Below are 23473 nucleotides of genomic sequence, written 5' to 3' on the forward strand. Positions count from 1 at the left end.
ACTGTTGTATGTTTTATCCGGAAATAAATATCAATGGGGTTGAGTGATAGTAAGTAATAGTATAATCAACCAGTTGTACCTTCTCCTCTTTTGGGAAGTCACGTATTTTAAAAAGACTTAAATATAAAAAATATTGACAATTGAAATGCAAAGTTTTCACCCATAGTTTCCTTTCCAAAGACAAAATCATGTCAGTTTTAATTAATTTTTGATACGAGGGTTGATCCAAAAGAAATGTCACAACTTTGATAAAATTGTTATAAATTGACGTAAAACAACATTTATACATTATGAAAGCTTTATTTATTGCTGATCAGACCTGAAAAAGTCAAAGGAATGTGATGTATACTTTTCAAAATATCAGATTTTTAACAATTTGCGTTTATGGTAGTCGCCGCACCTAAGTATAACGTCACATGACGGATACGCACCGTCATTTTTTTTAAGCGTTTCCCCTTCTTTTCCTTTAAAAGTATCTTTGAATCGCAAGCACTTTTATCAATTTCACTTTTTAAAAGAATTCTAGGTACTATTATACACGCACCTTTTTCATAATTTAGCCCTCTATGAAAATGTTTTGAACAGTAGCATATGACAAACTTGAAAATTCACGTCACTCTATCCGTCTGTCATTTTGACAGTCAGACACCATAGAAGTGTGATATCATGAAATCTATTTCTATATGTATTTATTCGTTTTTATTTATTTTTTTATATCGTTTTGAGAAATAAAATCTTAAAATTTGATTAACTAAAAGTTCTATTGCGCACCTGGATTGAGTTGCTTGAGTAAAGTTTTATTCTATGATTTCATTGGCTCTTTCATTTGATTGGTTATTTGCTATTTTTTCATCCAATAATACATTTTCATTATAAGTATAAATTTACCGCGCTTTACCTTGTAAATAAGAGCAGTAATACGTTTTCCAGAAAGAAGTATATTTTAAATCCATTGTCCATCATACGCATCTTATGGTATGTAACTTGTATATTTGATTATGTGTTTCATTGCCATAATAAAGATTTGATTTACGTTATCATTTTGATTGCAAACGTTTTACTTTATTGTATTTTTGCATTCAAAGTTGTAACTGAATAGTAATGAGTCTGTAAGATTTCAATTTGAATTGTTTACAGTACACATTTTTTCATGGAGTTTATTTTTTCTTAAACGTATACTGTAGGTAAATTATCTCATATGTTATTTTCTCAATTTTTGTAATTTTGACTTATTATGTACTTTGTTTATATTAGATCAATGCCTTTAATTCCTGAATAAATTATGAAAACATAACATCTGCCTTACTGCTCGGTTACAGAAGGTTTCCGTCCGATCTCCTATCTTTCGGTCTTCTTGTCCTCTACTGATAACTCAAAGACCCATCACCCGCCCAAAATTGCTTAAACTCTCTATAAAGAAGTCTGTTATTTACATTCTTTATTCTGTGAGTCTGATTAATTAACGTTACTCTCGCTGGCGATGATTCCCATATTTGGAAGCAAAAATGTATTACAACTATTCGAGCTGCTTTTCCTCATTTTGACATTAATCTCTTTGTTCAATTCATCCGATTAAAACAACAATGTTCATGATCAAAAATATCAAAGCCGTCATTTAATTTTCAATTAAAGACTAGAAAATGGCGTGAATTGTGGTCTTTTAACATTTGGTAGATAAGGTGCTTTTTTAAGAATCTTTTTAATGTGTTTGTCTTTTTCATTCTAAGAGAAAAATATATTTTAAAACGTGACGTTCAGTTGTGACGCGGCGACACCCCCATGCTATATGTTTTAAACATCTATATGATAAATTCAAATAAACATAATTGAATGAAAATTCAATGTTAATTAGATTTATATATTTTCATCTTTTGGTATATTGTATATTATAATGTGACGCCAAATATAAAAGAAATGGACACTGTGACATTACTTTTGGATCAACCCTCGTATATCCAACAATCAAAATGAAATTGAATGACTATACCTTTACTTGATTTCTTAAGTTCATACAAACAATGATACGTAGTGAGTTCCATTAAATGTTCTTTCGAGCCTTTTTCTTCACTACTCACTAGAAAATCAACAGACATAGAGGAGTAACTTAAATTTAGGCGCACTATATAAAAAAATATTGGAGAAGTTGTATAAATCAGAATGATGTGGATACTTTACACTCAAAAATTTAAAGAAAAGATATCACAAAGGTTTACAGAGGCAATAACATCACATGTATATCTTTTCAGCAATTTGCATAACTATTCCCTGGGATAAATTAAAGTCCTGGTTTATTTAAAATCATAGACAGCTACTTTTGCAAGAACAATTGAACTCGTTTATTACCTACTCTTTTCATTGGTAATTTGCAAAAAGGTTTCTTGTTGAAAAAGTCAAATACTAGTATTGAAGCTTCGGTTTTCATCAACAATATCTCTGTAGTTTTGGAGATCTTCCATCAACCTGTTGGAATTTCCATGGGTACCAATTGCGCCCCGTTGTTAGCCTCTGTTGTATTTATGTAAACCAGAATTAATTTTAAAAATTCTTCATGAGTAAAAGAAAACACTTGCTATGGTCTTCAACTCGACATTAAGATATATCGATGACATATCATTAAAAAGAATTAAATAATTCATATGTAAATTCGATCTATCCCGGAGAACTTGAAATTAAAAGCCACAGAGTCTGGTACATTTATTTAATATTTAGTTATTTTACTTTTTCAAAAAAAGGGGGGGGGTTAGAGATTACTTTAAAACAAACTCTTTTTCTTTTTCCCATTTATTAACCATCCTTTCTGTTTCAGCAATACAATCGCCCCTTTTTCGAAAGGTCTTTGTTCTAACCATGGCCGCGATTGACCTACGTGGATGATATATAGGGAGCAATTATTCCTTCGACAAGAGCTCGACACTTTAAGTAAAAGTCGCAGGCTAAAAAAAAAAACTAGACTCCATGTAACAGCAGGCGTTAACATGATAAAGATTCATTACAGCTGAATGGCTCTGAGTTTCGAGTAAAGGTCTAAATTTAGAATTGGACGTAAAACAAGATTCAATAAATCAATCTAGCAATCACCAATATATAGCTGATACGTATATGGAGTTAATGTGTCCCAATTGAATCGATACGCAAGAACATGCTCTGCGTTTTAAAAAACACAAGATCAAACTTTCAAGTTTGAAAAGGAGGCAAGCTTTTAACCAACTACTGGTAGATGAAGAAACAAACAAATATTAAAAGTCTCGTTTGAAGTTATCATTTTTCAAGGTCTATGGTCGATACAATGAGCTTAATTATCAGCAAATACAATCTATCATGAGGTCTAATGCTTTTTTTATTATACTTACTGTAAGGTGATTATTTACACATCTAAATTTCTACAGATCAATCCATGTACCAGATTATGACATGAGCACATGGTGGGTGTGACAGGCTTACAGGGGATGCTTAATCTTCCATTGCACCTAATCCCGCCTCCGATGCATTTAGAGGTTCATCTTTGCTCTCCTGTGGATTTGCATCATATTTAAATCATCTTAAGCTTTATACTGTTTGTTTACTCCATATTATCACAAATAAACATTTGGATTTTCAAAATTATGCAATTCTATTAATAATGATCATGCCTACTTTATGTTTGGCGGAAATTCAATAGCTATTGTACCTGTTGATACGCTTCAGTAGATTGTTTTCATAATTCATAAATTGTCAATTCCTGAGAGCAGTTTAAAACCTAAGGAACGCGACATAACAATCAACTGATATCACATCTTCTGTCTACACAAGACCCTCTGTTCCCATAAAGACGTGATAAATGATAATGCAATTTGGGACATTCTCTAAAATTGATGAAAATACATTAAAACATGTAAAAACATTTCATAATCTGTTGTAATTTACGAGTATTGTTCATCCTAGATTTACGCACTACATTGCATATCATGGTGTCGGAAACCAGATGCTTATGAGAATTCGTCACTAGTGCACCAAAGGTGGGGTTTTCCAAATTTTGCTGTCATGTATTTCACCTCTGTTTTTATTTTAATTAATTCTTTATTCACAGAACCAATTGAGCAAAATAAGACTATCATCTCATAATTCAACCAAAGAAAGTTTTCGTTATAAAAATATCTGACACGAAAACCGAATATGTGAACCCTGTATATCTCGAATTACATTTTGTATTGCGTATAAAATTATATTTGTATACTGGAAAATATACAATTATCCACATGTATGTTCTAATTTACATTCTATAGTAGTTACACAATTGTTATGGTTATTATGATGCTAATGAGACTGCATCACCATCGCAATGAGTGAAGTTTCCCAAATGTTGTTTCATCTGTATGTACTAGTATTCAAAGCCTCTTATTTTAATAATTTTAATGTGGTATTCTTTTTTTCGGGGGTGGGGGGGGGGGGGGGTATTGCAAACGTTTTCATTTGTTTTGATACTTTTAAAATTATTCTGGAAGTTTGACTGTGGCCAATTTAGATAACCTGAGTCGATACCTCTTTTACCACCATCGTTGATGTTCCTGGCATACTAACTAAACAGCGATTCCTTATATTTCCATTTCATTGTGAAATAAAATTGAAGATTAAGAATTTAAAAATGAAGACATTAATTCTCGCTCACTGACGTCAAACACATAGACAGCTTCGCAAGAAATTAAGTATCGTCATGTATGCACTTACAATAAATGCCACAATCAACCATCAAATGTGGTGTTTGTGCGACTCTTCAGATCCTATACAGGTTTGGCTAAGTAATATTGGTAGCCATGCGTAAAATCACTTATCATCATTGGACCTGAAAACATACAAGTGAAACCGTTTTAATTAAATAACGATGGAAATTTTAACGATTGTCACTCAAAAAATACGTTTTCCGACTTTCTCAAGGTTTCTTTTATTATCATGAAATATATGAAGATATTAAACAAGCAGTTTTTAAAGTAGAAAGGTCCATTAAAAAATGTAAATCGGGTGCAAAGCAAATAATATCCCCCACTTTTCAAGCGGGGGACAACAAGGGCCTCTGGAACATCAACAGTGGGATCAGGTGCCATATAGCATTCAGAGAGGTGGATTTTACTCGTAGCGCTTCATTTCTTAAAAGTAATGGGCCTCGGCTCCATTACTTTTAAAGCGCTACTCGAACATTAACATTAACCCTTACGTAAATAATGGTCTAACAAATGAAAAAGGTTAGTCAGAATATAATTAGACTTAATGATAGATTGTGCTTGCTGACAAGGTTAAAGTATCGAGCATAGAACTTTTGAAAAGATTACTCTGAACGAGAATATTCATAATTCTTGTTTTATCAACTTACATGTATTTGTCAGAGATATTTTGATCGATACAATTGAAATAATTTGAAAAGAAAATAATATATATTCCGCCAGATATTTATCAAAAGTACCAATAACTTCCTAACTGGGATGACGGAGCATAGGTCAAAACTGAGAAATTCCCCTACAATATGTACATACTGTGGTTTCATCAATTTTGGTTGCCATCAATTTTCGTGGAATTTGGAAAACAGACGTTTTCGAGGATACGTAATTTCGTGGACGAAGGCATTGTCTATACAAATGAATATCATATTTCTCAATTTAATGAACATTTAATTTCGTGGATCTGCTCAACAACGAATTCCTCGAAAATTGGTTCTCAACGAATATCGATGAAACCACAGTAAGTTATAATGGCTGTAATGGTTACATGTCCTACAATATATGGTGCTTAAACATATATTATAGAAATTTAAACGTACAATTAAATTATTTGTTTTAGAATTTCAAATGCCAAATAGTAACATAATAATACCGCTTTGTATGAAAGACATCTATTCTAAAGAAGCGTGTCATCATCATTTGAAAAAAATGACGTCAAAATACACGCCAAAAAGTAGCAAGATTCATTATATACCCGGTATTAAATTCTATAATGTTTTCAGGAAAACGCTTAAACAAACTTTGATAATGGAGTATTATTACGATTTTATGATTAGTTTGAGAGCTATAAAATGATATGACAGAAGAATTTTTAAGAGCCGTTGTTTTTGACTTTACAATTTGTACGTGCTCTGTGGTAACAAGACATTAAGATATTCCTTAATCAAGGGAAACTATTTTCAATTTGAAGCCTGCTTCTGAATAATTTTAATTACTATCTCATTCATTTTTTCAAGCGTTTATAAACACATTTATTTTGTTGATGTATAAGGTTTCATTCCTTTTATTTAATGTTACTCAGCAGCATTAACTTTTTAAGTTACCACTATTTTTCCTACCATAATTTTGATCAGAAACCACTTCCGATAGTATTTAAAACATCGACACAATATGGGTGAATTTAACCTTTATTGATACAAATATTAGAGCAATGAACAAAAGTCAAAAGATATTAGTGGCTCGGACTTCATTACGATGAATTTTAAATTCAGAAAAAAATATATATATTTATATATATATAGTGTTCAGGATACAATATGTTTCTCAGAGAAGATGAAAACAAATACATCACTGGCTAAATACAAAAAGCAAACTAACATCGATACATGTACGAAAAAAACGAAATATACTGATGCTGATGTGTCTATGAATGATATTACCTCATCATGTTTTGGAAACAATGAATTACAGTGCATAAACTCAGTTCAGAACTACTTATTTGACATATCCGAATAATCACTCAATATAAAACAATCAAGAGGAATTCCACTGGAAACGATTTCGTTGTTTGTTGTTACTTCCCGTACCACGGGTTTTGTGTTGTAAAGCCGAAATCGTTTAATTCATTTTCGGTTTGTTTCAACACAACGGCATAGAGGACAATAACGACGACAACAGCGACGACGCCTAATCCAAGCGAGGTCAAGGTCAACCATTTGGCCACACCAGCACTGGATCGCCCTCCCTCGTAGTCACCAACATCGAACCGGGCCCTTGCCTGCACAAATAATTCAAATATATGATGAAAAACACATGTACATGTATACATGAACCATATATACCGCTGCAAGGCAAGGGTTTCTGGTCCGATCCGATCCTAGCTCACAAACATTGTGAGGAGAATAGAGGATCAAAAACCCTTGGCTAGCGAAGATTAAGTTTATCATGCAGGCGGCGTAGTTCATGTCCTCATGAATTCTCAAAAATTAAATTCATCAAAATATGTATTAACTGTTAAACTATATTTGGATGAAATGCAATTGTATGTCGGTTTATATCTCATTGCTGTATATGCAGAAGATAAACATCCTACATTGACGGCTGCGATAATGGCGCAGATCCCAGTAGGCCAGAAGCAGCAGAGACAGGAAAAAATGGCGGGAACCAGCCAGTCATATCCTCTTGGTGCAGCAACCACGATGGGTGCAGCCGTATTGTTGACCTTCATTGTGAAAAAATAGTAATTAGTCTTTGTAAAAAAAATTTACTTTTTTCACGTATGTATATGTATAAATATACTCGCAAACACAGGCACCTGACGTTACTCATTTTTCTTTTAATAAAAAAATATACATATACCTAATAATAAACGTTTATTATTACTAGGTATGTGTATAATTTTTTTATTAAAAGAAAAATAAGTAACGGCAGGTGCCTGTGTTCGCAAAGTATTGAAAATTGCAGTACAAATTTGAAAGATTATTTTTTTGAATTTACATGTTCGTGAAAAAATATTTTTTTAAAACAAAAAAGAATTCTACAAATGAATTTTCAAGTGCTTTGTCATGACTTACAACGACATTTGTAGAGGAACTCGTCATAGGAAAACCATAACCCGCCGCCTGCTGTTGTCCGTACGCGGGAGGGGGTTGGTTGTACCCGGCGTTGTATGCTATAATTAGAAACATGAATAACCTTACGATTTGTTTTTTCCTGCATTTTTTCCTTTTTGATGGAAACAACGTGGACAGGATATGATTAAGTTTTAAAATCACTTACGGTTCTGTGGTTGATCCTTTTGTACATATCCAGCATTCTGAGCTGTAAACACAAACAATAATACAGATTGAGAATTAGTCTCTCAAATATTCTGAACTGATTTTACCCTTCCTTTTACATACCATGCATTTTAGGGGATTGATAGAAACACGAGTACATAGTTAACTCTCACTTAAATGAAGTTTCTTTTTTGGAGTGTGGTTGGAGGGCATTGAAGCAAACTTTTGATCTAAAGTTGTTTCAAATGGGAAAGAAATTAAGGATCTGTTAAGAAATAACTTGACTATATTTCTTTCATTATAACTTGACAAAACATGAGCATTATATATATTACTATGTACAGATGCTGTCATGTGTCATTTTAGATTATATTCCGATTATTTATAAATTATATTGTTCCAAAATATATATAATTCAGTGTATCAAAATACATGAATCTGATATTTTAATATATTCCATGAAATGGTCTGTAAACCAACCAGCTTTGTTCAGGGACACAAAATACAAGGGCCAAGATTCTATGTCTATCATACCATTGTCACAGAGTTCTTCTTTGTGGCATTTGGAAGAAATTTATCCTTTTCCTTTTAAATGATACGGGCAAATAATGAATTTGAATTTCAGTTTCGAAAATGCATGAGGTACAGAAACTACAACCCTTTGTGATATGTGCCATTAATTGTTAAGAGTCGTATTTCATTTCCTCATGAAATCTTGAAAATGAAAAAAAACACAATTTTTTGATATGATTGATCTCAGCTACTACAAATGTGGTTAAAACATAATCCTTAGTAAAACATCCCTCGAATATTATTGGTGAATTAATTTTTTTTAATCTAAGGGCAAACTTTTTTTTCGAAAATTGGTAGATAACAGTATAAAACTTAAACTTGATCTGGAAATCACCAAGATAATGCATACAATGTAGCAAAAATTAGCTCCTAACTAAACATGGATCTACAGAAAAATAAAAAAACAAAATAGAAAAAAGGAAAACTTTCAAAAATTGGACATTTTCAAAGATACAGGGCAAAAACTCTTGTTTCCATGAGTCATTAAATCAAAAATAAAATTCGAAGTTGATCTGTAAATAATAAAATATAAAGAAACTATCCCTATTAGCACAAGAAGAAACTGTATTAATGAAAACGGTTTTTTTTTATTTTCAAGCATAAAAAACATTATCTATAAACACGTAAAAAAAGGAAACATTTTTTAATAATAATTTTCAAATATTAGGGCAACAGTTTTGTATAAATGCAACTCGATCTGTAAATCATCAATATAAGGACACATACAAAACAAATGTGTCGTATATATGAACACAACAAAACAAATTCCATAAAACTACGATGGAATGCTAGAATGACAATCAATGATAAGCAAACATTTCCCCAACCCATCTGATACAAGAAAGAAATCGTAGAATCGGGTGAATAGTTTCTTTGCCTTGTCTGTCCGTTTGTTTGTCCGCAAAAACTTGGCAATGAACTTTGTCCTATACTTTTTAGTGGGTGGGGCTATGGCTTTCACATTTCACATGTGTATTCCCTTATAATAACAAGAACTTTCTTAGGGTATCACAAAATTTAACATCTTGACCTTGGAGTTGGACCCAATTTCACAAAACATTCCACGCTTTAACCATGGCCATAACTTTTGCCTTTGAACAGTAGTTGCTGGGGCTCTCATAATTCACATGTGTATCCATTGTGAGAAGACCTTTCTTTTAAAACCAACAATTTTGACCTTTTGACTTTGGAGTTTTACTTGGCATTTGAGAAAATTCAGCTCTTTCTATAAGCTGCCATACGAGCTAGGATATTAGTATTTAACAAACACATCTTACTTTCCTAGGTACAGTAAGTAGCCCTCATTCAACTACATGTATAGGAAACCTTGAAGTTTAATGTAAAAAGGTTTCTATAGACGTGTTTTAAAATATTTTTTTCAGTTTTTACATCGTTTAGGTGACAAAAACTAAAAATACTTTGTTTCTTAAGGACTTAGATTTAAAACAAGCTGTGTTTGTTAAACGCAGTTTGATGCCCTGTATGACAGCTTATGGCGAAGGTTAAAGTTTCTCAAATGCAACTCCAAAGTCAAAACAACAAAACTGATGTTACCCAAAGAAAGGATTTGTGTCAATGGATATACCAGGTAGATATGAAAGCCCATGCAAGATCAGTTCAAAAGACACAAGGTTATTGTTATGTTAATGTTTTTTAAAGTAGGCAAAACTCCCTGATCAAGGTTAAAGAGTCAAAATAATTGGTACACATTGTGATTAAAAATAAACATGCAAATAAAAAAGCTCTAGCACCAACTATTCAAATGTTATGACAAAGATGAAGTTTTTTTCCAAAGTATGTCAAACTCCAAGGTCAAAAGGTCAAATTGTTGTTATCCACAGAAACTTATAGGTATTGTCACGTCCTACATATAGTACTAATTGTTCAAAACTTATGACTAAGGCTAAACTTTAAAAAAAAAGAATGGATGAAATATTAAGGTCCAGTTCAGAAGGTCAAAATACAAACAACAATGGAAAGTTTTTGGCTCGATAAATACACGGTCATGTGAAATATGAATACCCTTACATCAAGTGTTCAAAAGTTATGTGTTCAAAGGTTAAAGTAGATTAATTTTTTGCAGAAGTGGGTCAACTCCAAAGTTAAATTGTTCGGTATCCAAAAGAAGGTCTTGGCACAAGGAATGCACATGTGAAATATAAAAAGTGTTAAAGCTTTACCAATCAAAAGTTATTGGTAAGTTTAAAGTTTTTGCTGACATTCGGACAATTAGACAGACGGACAAACATTCGGACAGACGGATGACCAGGGCAAAAACTATTTATCCCCGAATCTTCGATTACGGGGGGACATTAAAATTACATTTTAAAAGAAAGGCGGGAGTCGTGGACATAAAAAAAATCATTACTTTTATTCAGTTTCGTACATTCATCCTTCCAACTTTTTGTTTAGATTAGGTGTACTTTAATTTGATTTTAATTTAAAAAAGAAATACACGTCATACTAAATACTCATGCTTCCTTTTAAAGGATACAAACATACTATAATTATAAAATTCATTCAAGCATTTTATTGAATTTTGATGAGCATTTCGACAAATAGGTTAATACAAAATTCAAATGTCGATGTGTTGATTTCTTTGAACAATCTCTGCATTGATTGCAACATGAATATTTTAACACTGCAATGTCACAAAATAAAAAAAAACCTGTCGAAGTGCAGTGATTTAGACGTATACATAGTTTTATGCATCACTTGAACACGACAAAAAGTTTATTTTGCTTTACAACTCTTATCAGGGCGGAGGGATCAATTTGTGTAGCTTTAAGAGCTCTACAACACTTACAGTACGAACTCTCATAACACGAGGCCCGTGCGTTTCATCGCTAACCCGAGTCACTTTTGGCCCTGTTGTTGTTGTTGTGTATTGTATTTCATTCATAATGAGCATGAATTCTGAAAGCCTATTGTGGTCCTACCCTTTACGCGGGGGATTTGAACAAAAAAATTAATATACATGTATGATTTAATATATGATGCTTCAAAATTGATATTATTCGCCATGGCTTTGCTGCTCCTGAGGAGTTTAACGTATTTCTCATAAAATTCCTATCGTACAATCCCACCCCTAGGGACCATGCAGAATCTGATGATTTTTTTTTACAATCTATATTTACCTCTTAAAGCTTTCTTCTACGTTTCTCTTTTTCTAGTTATTAGTTCAATTTAAGATTCTCTTTACCCAAAAATGTTGTGTACCAGTTTTGATAGATATTAATAAGTCCTATGGTTCTTGAAAAGAGGTTAATTGTTGAAAATGGGAAAAGTGTACAGACAAACAGACTGACGGAGGATAATGAGTGATCAGAAAAGCTATTTTCAGCTTCAAATCAGGTTAGCCAAAATTCTCTATCTGTTTTAAGAGACATTTGCTTTTCATGCCAAAAGAAATCTAATAAGGAAGAGTTCTGCTACTGGGTAAATATTGAATGGGGAAATTTATGGGATTTTCTTTTTACCTTACAGAAAAGATAACAGAGTATGTTAACCTTGTCTTGCGATATTTGGGAGCAATTACGTGAGGAGTGCGAGAAATATCAATTTGTCCAAAAAAATCATTTCTTTCAATGTGGCAATAGTTACATGGATGTTTCTATATATACATGTAAATAGTGACGTGATAAATGCCAGTTGCAGTTTAATGTATACTATTTTGTCCTTATTTTTTGTCTTTTTAGAGATGGTGTTCATCTGTAAAATGAGATTTCTATAGACTTTAAATGCTAAAATCAGGATATTTTTATCCTGTTTTTAAAAACCGTTTTGTCTGCAAGGCACACACTCAAAGATTTCTACCACAGCGATGATCAAGTTTAAACCTCCAGTACTGTGTTGGAATTGCAGGAATTTGGGGCTGAATATAAAAGTAAAGGCCAACCAGAAAAAGTCTTTTTTAAAAAATTCTGTGGAAAAAAATTGGGAACTTGAAAAAGAAAAAGCATAGTCAGTTACGTATATTTTCTGTTAAAAATCGTGCAATTTAGACTAACCAATTTTTCGATACTATAATAAGTAATAATAAGATCATATTAAGAGAAATCTTCGTCATGAAGAATGGGCAGAGCGGAGAGAAGCCCATTTTTCGTTACGAAGATTTCTCTTAATATGACCTTATTGACTTAGAACAGAACCCCAGCCAATCAAATGAATTGGTCAAAAATAATTTTTTTCACATTTGGCTGTGCCATATATAAAATACAAGTTGATCTTCATTGTATATCAGAGACGAACATCAATATTGAACACACGCGGTTTAATCTACAATTTTCAGGTTAGCATGGATTTGTGTGAAATTGCTTGATTTACTTGGAAACTGGTATGGTAAAGATATTAGATTAAGCTACTGAGTTAAAGAATATCCATGTAAAAAGAATCTTAATATCTATTTTATTTTAATAATTGTGTTACAATGTAAGATGACAAGGTCCTAGTCGGCAGAAGTGGACATCGGTCTAGAGTCAAATAAAATATGAAAAATGTTTAATCTGTCTTCAGAGACAAGGTTGGTCTCTGATATACATAATTGTATCTTCTGTATGTGAAATGTGAAAAAACTGTATTCAGAAAGGCGACAAAAGATAACAGTGGAAATAAAAAAAAGTGTAGTAAGGCCTAGAAATTTTTGAATATCATTGTAAACAGCACCTGGCTTTTGCAATAATTTGTTTTTCTGTGATGAACAAAAACCAACAAAGACACACCCATATAACTTTCAAGTGAACCCATCAAACACCGTTAAATATTTCAGAATTAGAACATAACCTACTTATTCAGCCTATCAAATGCTTTTATTTCTCGCGAAGAATTGATTCTTCATGGTGAAGAATTCTTCTATTTCTGAAATATTTAATGGTGTATGATTGGTTCACTGGACAGTTTTATGGGCATGTCTTTATTGGTTTTTGTTCAGTACACAAAAAGAAACTATTCAAAAACCATGTGCTATTTACAATGATATTTAAACTTTCTAGGCCTTGCTACACTTTTAAACTTTTGTCTTTCCACTGTAGTCTTTTTTCGCCTTTCTGAATATAATTTTTTCACATTTCGGTACATACATAAGACACAACCACCATCATGTATATTAGAGACGAACCTTGTCTTTGAAGGCAGATTTAAGTCACAATATTCATCATATTTTCATTCGACATTAGACGGCGATTCCCACTCCTGCTGACTAGGGCCTTGTCATTTAAACACAATTATTTTTTAACCAGAAGTCTCTGTCGAGACTGAAGCTCTACTGGTTTGTACTTATAGCAAAGGAAGAGAAAAGTACTTAAGCAGTTGGGAATTGAAACTTTACAACGGCAATAAATAGAATAATGATCCTTGATAAAGTCTCTTTATGTTCTTATGCCCTGTTCACACGACAAGTTTAATTCGCAGTAATTTAATGCGAAGTAAACTAATGCGAATCAAACTAATGCGAATTAAATTGCGTTCACACGACAGCTAATGCGAAGTAAACTAATGCGAATTAAAAATTTACTTCGACAGTCAGGCGTGAGGAAGGCTATTATGACGTCATTTGCAAATCACGTCACCTTATGCAGAAGCAGATGCATTTGACATAATGTCACAGCGTCTGGGGACATATTTTAGTGATTAACACATTTTTTCTTAGTTTTTCACTCAAAAATAGCATAAGTACTTAAAGCTGACCACCGACATGACGCATTTGACTTCATTTTGCCATTACGCATGCCCCAAAATTTAATTCGAATTAGCTTCGCTTAGCGTTCACATGGAGCTATTGCGAAGTAATTTAATGCGCAGTAAACTAATGCGAAGTAAACTAACTCGCATTAAATTCTCCGTGTGAACGCTAAGCGAAGCTAATTCGCAGTAAACTTACGTTTAATTCGAATTAAACTCTCCGTGTGAACAGGGCATTAGTGTAGTCTACTTGTGTGCCAAGTTGTATTGAAATCAAACCAAAACTGTAGGATGAGTAGCATCTTGAAACAATTTTAGACATTTCTATTTTTAGTAACCACGGCAACACCGTTCATCGAAATCAAAAACCGATACACAGAATTATGTATCTTAGTGTAGTCTAATTTTATGCCATGTTATATTGAAATCAGACCAAAACTGTAGGAGGAGTAGCATTTTGAAAGAATTTCACAGAAATTTCTATTTTTAGTAACCACGGCAACACCGTTCATCGAAATTAAAAACCGGTAAACAGAATTATGTATCTTAGTGTAGTCTACTTGTGTGCCAAGTTATATTGAAAACAGATCAAAACTGTAGGAGGAGTAGCATTTTGAAAGAATTTCACAGAAATTTCTATTTATAGTAATCACGACAACACCGTTCATCGAAATCAAAAACCGATATACAGAATCATGTATCTTAGTGTAGTCTACTTGTGTGCCAAGTTATATTGAAATCAGACCAAACTGTAGGAGGAGTAGCATTTTGAAAGAATTTCACAGAAATTTCTATTTATAGTAACCACGACAACACCGTTCATCGAAATCGAAAACGGATAAACAGAATTATGTACCGTATGTAGTCTACTTGTGTGCCAAGTTATATTGAAATCAGATCAAAACTGTAGGAGGAGTAGCATTTTGAAAGAATTTCACAGAAATTTCTATTTTTAGTAACCACGGCAACATCGTTCATCGAAATCGAAAACCGATACACAGAATTATGTATCTTAGTGTAGTCTGCTTGTGTGCCAAGTTATAATATTGAAATTAGACCAAAACTGTAGGAGGAGTAGCATTTTGAAAAATGTTTACAGACAGACGGACAGCTAGACAGCTAGACAGACGGACAAACGGACGGACGCCGGACGCATTACTATCGCATAAGCTCTTCTGGTCTCTGACCAGCAGAGCTAAAAATATAGATATTAAGATTCTTGTTACAAGAATATTCATTAACTCAGTAGCTTTAATATCTTCATCATACCGTTTCCCTAGTAAATATATATTATCATAACAGTAACTTGATCCGAAGGGTCGTATCACGTCGAGTTGACAGGCGCGGAGCTTCAGATCTAACGAGACGCGAAGCGTCGAGTTTGATCTGATGATCCGCGCCTGTCAATGAGACGTGATACGGCTCTTCGGATCAAGTTACTGTAACAGTTATAATGATAAATTTATTATATACCCCCTCATAACTAGCAAAATAGAGCAAAATAGAACTTTAGAGATCAATTGTATAACATTTATCCATAAAACAAAGCATAATAACAAGGGACTTTTTAACGCGCAAGAAAAATCACGTCATGTTTCTGCGTACTACGTCATCAGTTTCAGAGAGTGGTAAACAACAGTGTGGTGATCCGGAAAATCACTGTAAAATCAACAGTAAAATTGAGTGATACACATTAGGTATATAATAAATCAAGCTATTTTATATAATTCCATACTATTACTAGCCTGAATTCTGAAACCGCGTGTTCGATATTGATTGCGTGCTCGGTATAATATATCGATCGTATATGTACAACAAGCATTAAAGTTGGGCATTTTATATGACACAGCCGTCGCGGTGGGGGGGGGGGGGGGGTTTATTTTTAATCCATTCATTTGATTGTTCTGTTCTAAGTTAGAGAGAAATCTTCGTCATGAAGAATGGGCTCCGCTCCGCCCATTCTTCATGACGAAGATTTCTCTTCATATGATCTACTTACTTTTACATAGAAGAATTCTTCACCATGAAGAATCAATTCTTAGCGAGAAGCATTTGATTGGCTGAATAAGTAGGTTATGTTCTAATGCTGATGAAAATTCAGTTTTACGATGCAATTTTCCACTTCCAATACCGTGTAACTGGGTGTTTGTGTGTGATGTGTGTGCATGGTGGTACGTGTACATATCATCTGTACATTCTAACATATCAAACATATATGTATCAGACAGTCAATTTTTTATACCCCCTGCTTGAAAAGTGGGAGGGTATAGAGTAATCGGTATGTCCGTCCGTCCGTCTGTTACGCTTTGGGGTACCCATCTCTTATCCGCAACTCCTCTCATACCACTTAAGGAAATTTAATGAAACTTTCAGAGAATCTTTATTGCATATTGCCATTGTGCACCTCTATCATTTAGTGAGCTCATCGCTCACAGTACCTCTAGTTTCAATAAACTCCTTTTTCTATAAACCAGTTTTAAGAAACCGCGAGGAAGAGGTGTCACAATTTTTTTTTGGTCTGTCTGTCTGTCTCCATATAACTAGGATGAATTCCAACCCTATCAGATTATAGGCCACATATAATTGCCCCGAGTTACCGTTTGGATAGCTGCAGATCTGTAGCTCGCTGGTCTGAAAAAATTAGGATGGACAACCGAAAAAATCTCAGGTCTGTTAGAATATACATTTTTTTTTTTGGAGAGCTACAAGTCTGCAGCTAACGTTTGTAGTGTACAAACTTAACATGTTTAAGTATTTTAAGTGATCTTATTTATCAACGTCCTTTGCCAGACACATCTTGGTGATATCAAAGGTCAAATTTAGGTTTTCCCTTTTCATAAATGAGTCACATACGGGAGCATTTGGATTTTCCACAACGCACCTTGTTTTAAACTATTGACATCATATGACAGTTTTTAGCATTGTTAGATGCTTATGCTTATGCATTCAATTTTATTCAAATTAGTTGAAATTTGCTTTTACATTTAATACAAAAATATGCCCGATATGAAAAGCGCAATCGTTCAATATTATTCACTCGCAAAAAAAGTCAGAGAAAAATATTGAATTTGGACGTGATTTAATTGCTTAGTTTTGATTAATATTTTAAATTATTTGATTTTTTGTTACGCTATTGTTCCGAGAAGTTCCCGTCTACCGACTTCGGTCAACGTTGGCACAAAGTATGTACGGTTATTTATCAAGTTGACTAGGCTTGTGACAAAAAGTCTGTAACTGTTTACTTTAAAAAGACACTGATAAGATTTGATTTTTTGTTCAACTTTTACTAGTATACCTGAAGTAAAGGCCTTTTCGCTTTGTATAATTTTTTTTTCGCTTTGTATAATTAATTGATAAAGGAAAATAATTAATTATAAGTTAATCTAATATTTTCATTATGTAGTAAATAGAACTTTAATAACAATACTCACGATCTACTTCGTATTTCTGTCCGCTCGACATCTTTGGTCAGAGAATTTCAGAATAATAATCACAATGTACTTTGTAAATTCCCAAACTTGTGCCTCTGACAAGAACTCCTGGATCTGTAATCAATGGACTTGAACAAAGTTTCGCACGCTTCACTGACCTTTATTTACCCGGAAGTAAATACCTGAGACGACGTAAATACGACGTGGGTTCTCAATCTTTTGCAACAAGTGAATGTGATTTTAGTTGAATATATAATAATAAAAGATTTATCTTGTGAAATACAACTGTCAAACGAGAATGACAAAGTTTTCAATTCCTACCTATTTAGAAACAGGCAAAATTTGTTACATTGATGGGACCAGTACAAACATGGGGACAATGATTTTTTTCCTCGAAGAAAACAATGGGACAAAAACTTATTTTGGCATTAAGTACCAATGGGGCATGTGTACAAATGGATGCAGCAAAGTCAAATTAGGGTTATTTCATAATCATATACTTTACATACGAATGGTGTCTCAAGTTAATCAATTCGGAAAATATTCATTGTTTAATCATTCCAACAAACGTTTATCATTGTTTGAAATATCTATTATCTGAAAGACTCCTCCAGTAACTTTAATTAATTCTTAACAAACGTTTAACAAACGTTTATCATTGTTTGAAACATCTATTATCTGAAAGACTCCTCCAGTAACTTTAATTAATTCTTAACAATGTACCTCTTTGTAATCTTTGTTCCAATAATCTCATAAAGTTAAAACATCACTGTAACCTTTTTTACAAGTCGAAAGACATGTGATGACAAATATTTTGTTAAGATAAGAATGCCATGGGGCGGGTATTTTTTTTTTAATGAGAACTATGTTTTTAAATAAATTATTGTTAATACCTTTAAAAATTTGTTCCTATACAAATTTTTACGAAAAAAGTCCAACATTTCTAATGTTTTGCTGAGCGGGGAAAAAAATCGATGTTGGACCGCAAAGTGGGATGTTGGATCGGTCGATGAGATGTTAGACCGCTTACGTCGCAGAATAGGCGGAGTTTAATCGCATTTTTATTCGTTGGTGTTCATGATCAAAAGTGACGGACCTAAGGTTACATCACGGAAGACAGTACAAAATATATGTTTGTCAAAAAAAAATAATAAAACGAAAGGGATAACAAAACATTTATTAACTATGTTATCGGGCAAAATGCGTTTTGTCGGACCCAAGAACCAAACTGTCTGCCTGTGGCCGTTTTGTCGGACCCAAGAACCAAACGGTCGGCCTGAGGCCGACAAAACGCATGTTGCCCTCAAACTTAGACGATAAATGTATACTATTTTCTTTTTCTTTCCTTATGAAATAATCATGATGATTCATGATAACAAAGTCAGTCAAAAGCTTTAGAAGTCTTCGAGTGGGCAATGCGGAACTGCCACCAAGTAACACGGCAATATCACGGTAATATGCACATATATATAGGGGTTGTAGGTATATAGCAGATTTGAAAGAAATACGGCGTACAATTCTTTCTACGGATAGTGTTCAGGCATGCACACACAGACACATGACGTTATTTGTTTTATTTTAATAAAATAAATACAGGCGCGTATTAGTACGGGGGGGGGGGGGGGCAGCAGCCCCCCTCCCCAACTTACTTTTCAAACATAAGTTTTTCTATTGAAAATGTTCATTGAAAGGCCGTTACCCCCCCCCCCCCCCCCCCCCCCCCCCCACACACACACACACACACACACATTTGGGTAAAGTAAAGTGATATTAGGGTAATGTAGTAATTGTACAAAGAGAATTTGATACTGAAAGAAGTTGGTGATGAAAAGAGTTGGCCTCTACAACCAACATCCCCCCCCCTCACGAAATAGGATTTTCAAGTTTGGGAAATTTATTTTGCATGTCAACTTTTTTTTACAGGTAAGAATTTTTTTCTCTGATGCCCCTTTTCAGCAACGACGCTACGTCGCTGAAATATAACCCCTTATCTATGTAAACAACAAGATAAGAAGTTCAGCTTTAAGTACAAGCGTTATGCAGGTATATGGGCCTCTTGTTTGGTTTAGCGACATACTTGTAATAACGAGATCAAGTATTGATCTCCATTCTTGTCCCAGAATAAATCTGTCTAATAATATTTCCTTGAATTAGGCTCGGTAACATAAATTGTTTTACCACCACCCACAAACACAACACACTGACTGAGTAATAAAATGTACCTATAGTCATACAAAGAAGTTTGATGCCTGACAGTACTGACTCTAATTCGATAAAATTTCTTCATGTCTACGATAATTCAGACCACGAAACATGAACTGACAAGATCGGAAATATGCAGCTTACGTCATTTCTATCTGTTACAATCAAAACATTCAATGATAGACAATTAATGAAATGGGTGGGTAACAATTCGACGCGGACGGCGGAGAAAACATTGGATTGAAATGCGAGTTTGAAATTCATTTTCAATCCACATGAGCTGTTTTCAAAAGCAAAGTGTGAATGTATGATTCTAAAGACAAATAATTTTGATTTCCAAATGCATGTTGGTTGAAATTTATCTTGATATGAGTTTATCATGTTTATAGGCTATAATATAATGTAAGGACACTACTAAAAGTCATAGAAGACATTTTTTCTTAACTTTCTTATTTATTTCCAAGATCATTGAACCCCCCCCCCCCCGCCCCAACGCAATAGATACATATAAATCATATCAAACAGAAATCAAATATTTGTTCCTTCATATATTTGTTTAAAATGCTGGACATTAAATTCTTATTTATATTTATTATTTTCAAACTATACTGAAATTGAAATTATTTTTCTTCTGGGTCAATCAGAAATAAAGTGCCTTCTAGCGTAGCTTAGGTGGATTGAAAATGAATTTCAAACTCGTATTTCAATCCAATGTTTTCTCGGCCGTCCGCGTCGAATTGTACCCGCCCATTTCATTGTCTATCATATTGAATGTTTTGATAGTAACAGATAGAAATGACGTAAGCTTATTACTTATATCACTTATTCGAATAGGTGATATCACCTATTCAAAATCTCAATAGGTGATAGTGATATCTATATGGCACGCCAAATTCACAAAAATGAGCTAAACATAGTTTCTCAGTCGATAAATTAGGTTTATCGGTTGTAAACTATAGTTTACGGGCTGTAAACTATAGTTTAAAATGTCAATCTATATTTTACAGCTGTAAACCATAGTTAACGCGCTAATCTATGTTTCACAACCGTAAACTAAATGTATACTTAACATCGAAAACAATCATTTGCGATTGGGGAACATTTAATTCTGATAAATACAGTTTCACGATTTGTAAACTATGGTTTACAACTCTTAACTATAGTTAACGATCTGATAAATATAGTTTAACGATTTGTGAAACTATGATTAACAACTCTTACTTTATTTTACGATTGTAAATTATTATAGTTTACAAACGTGAATCTATGTTTATCAACAAAATATACTGTTAACGCTTTATTACAGACAGATAAACTTAATTAGCATTCGTAAACTATAGTTAACAACCGTTAAATATGTTTTTTTCAGATGAAAACTAAAGGTTACGAATTGTTAACTATACTTCACGGTTTGTAACCTATAGTTTACAGTCGATGAACCTAGTTTATCAACTGTGGAACTATGTTTAGCTCATTTTTGTGAATTTGTTGTGCCATAGATATAGGTGATATCACCTATTCGAATAAGTGATGTCACTTTTTTGGCAGTAAATACCAAAACGGTGCCCCATAGTAACGTGATACTTAATAAATTACTAGTATATGAAATGGTTCGATTGTTTACACACTTGCATATGATATTATAGTTTTAAAACTGGCAGAATTTCTATTTATACTACTGGGGGTTTAGTTGAGGGTAACTACCATGACAGGCATCGTCAGGGTTGAAGTTTCTTAAATGCAAGTCAAATCTCCAAAGGTCAAACGGTCCAAATTGTTGGACAGTACACAAAGGAAGGCCTTGTCACAGAGAAAACATCTGTGAAATATGTTCAAGCCTACTTCGAATTAGCTTTTCGAAAGTGATTGGTCAAGGTTAAAGTAAGATAAACAGGACTGGTCGAGACCACTAGATTTTCTGACGTCAGCATAAATTTGCATGTCTTTTTGAAAATAAGGTAGAAAAATGTAAAATTTTATGTGGGAATAGGTGGAATTTTTGTGTAAACAAATAATTAACTAAATAAACATAGAGATACTGTATAAACAGTGATTAATGAACAGATCTGGAATATAGGATAGGTAAATTTGCTTTTTAAAATTATGAATCAGACTTTTTTCTTAATATTTGAAGGAAAAAATGGAAATTTTTAAGTGAATTTCATCATGCTTTCCCCGTTGATTGTATTTTTTAAAATTCAGCTATTTAAATTCGTTTTTTTTTTATATTAATCTAATTAATGTTTTAAAATTAATATATCAAAGTGGGTATCTTTTTCTAAGAATTTAAAAAAAAATATGTTGAAAAATCCATTTAGCTGAATCAAATTAAAATAAATCATTCTTATCATAAGTCTATTTGTTTTTTGTTTTAAAATGTACAAAATATAGGTAAATCTAAGATGGAATATAATTAGTCTAATTACTGTAAAAGCATAATTACTATATCAAAACATCTATTGTTATTTGCATGTGGGATCGAATAGGTGGAATTGAGATTTTTAAAAAGTGGGAATAGGTAGAAGACACCAATTAATTAGCTATCTGTTTACTTTACCTACTGCTGAATGAGTCGCAATGCATTGTGGGCTGCTACAAGTACCCAGCTGTGTTGAAAATAAAGGGCAATTTGAATTGTTCCTTGGAAACTTATTTTCAATTCTTTTTTGAGATTTGAGAAAGAAATATTTAAAATGATGTATAATCTTTCATTTATGCTCACATTTACAAAATTTGCTTTATGAAGCCTTATATCAACTTATAATACATTGACCAATGTTGACCTAAACCATTGTTCAAAGAGACGTAGGTGCTATCGTGTCGATAAAACATTGATTTTTTTTTTTCACGTGATATACGTGTACATAGTTTTAGGTCCTTGGTTTTAGACAGCAGGAGAAGGTGTGCAATTATTTTAACCTCTCAATATTATCAGAAAGTGTTTTATGTACATGCAAACGTCAAAGCGTTTACAGTATTCGAAGCAACTATTAATCATCTAAAGCAACTCCAGTATTAAATGTGAGCATGGAGCAATGTCTTTCGAATATAATCTTTCAATTTCGGTCTTATAAACTATAAAGTGATAAAGAAGCTCTACATTTTTTTCCGGTGACGAGTTATATATTGTGCAGTAAACCGACGAAAACCACGCTTCGCCACTGAATCGTAAACACGTAGTAAACTGTCATGCTTTGGAACTCATTCACTTGATTGGAGAACGGGTGTGACGAAGACATCGTCACGTGTTGAAAATTGCCTTCCATATAAGGTAGTGGTCTCGACCTGATAAATATGGGTCAAACTCTAAGGTCATGATCAAAAAGGTCATAAATGTTTATACATGTACCCACTAAAAGGTCTTGACACAATGGATACACGAGCGAAACACGGTTTGAAAGCCCTGTAGCACCGACAGTTTACAATGGGTGATCAGAAAAGCTCACTTGAGCGTGAGCTAAAAAACACAGAAAATGATATCAGAAATCGAAATATAGCTAAGGATATATTATCGTGTCTAATAAAAATCCCCCGGAGGTTTGGGGTGACCCTATCGTAACTCGCCTTCATATATTCCGGATAAATCGCTTCCGTTCAACTGTGTTTAAAAATTATGTTGCAC

General features: G+C 33.2%; 1 protein-coding gene across 1 annotated transcript; it reads right to left on the reverse strand.

Annotated features, from left to right (window-relative positions):
- Positions 1-6360: 6360 nt before the first annotated feature.
- Positions 6361-17820, reverse strand: LOC134269705 (transmembrane protein 233-like). The gene is made up of 5 exons (XM_062751911.1): positions 17650-17820; positions 7968-8009; positions 7763-7860; positions 7282-7410; positions 6361-6966 (listed from the first exon to the last, which is right to left on the reverse strand). Exons 1-5 carry the CDS (start codon positions 17678-17680, stop codon positions 6763-6765), a joined length of 504 nt encoding a protein of 167 aa, XP_062607895.1. The 5' UTR covers positions 17681-17820; the 3' UTR covers positions 6361-6762.
- Positions 17821-23473: the final 5653 nt, after the last annotated feature.

This window comes from Saccostrea cucullata, unplaced genomic scaffold, assembly GCF_032062105.1.
Source record: "Saccostrea cucullata isolate Sc308-1 unplaced genomic scaffold, CSIRO_AGI_Scuc_v1 ctg1273, whole genome shotgun sequence".
Classification (NCBI taxonomy): domain Eukaryota; kingdom Metazoa; phylum Mollusca; class Bivalvia; order Ostreida; family Ostreidae; genus Saccostrea; species Saccostrea cuccullata.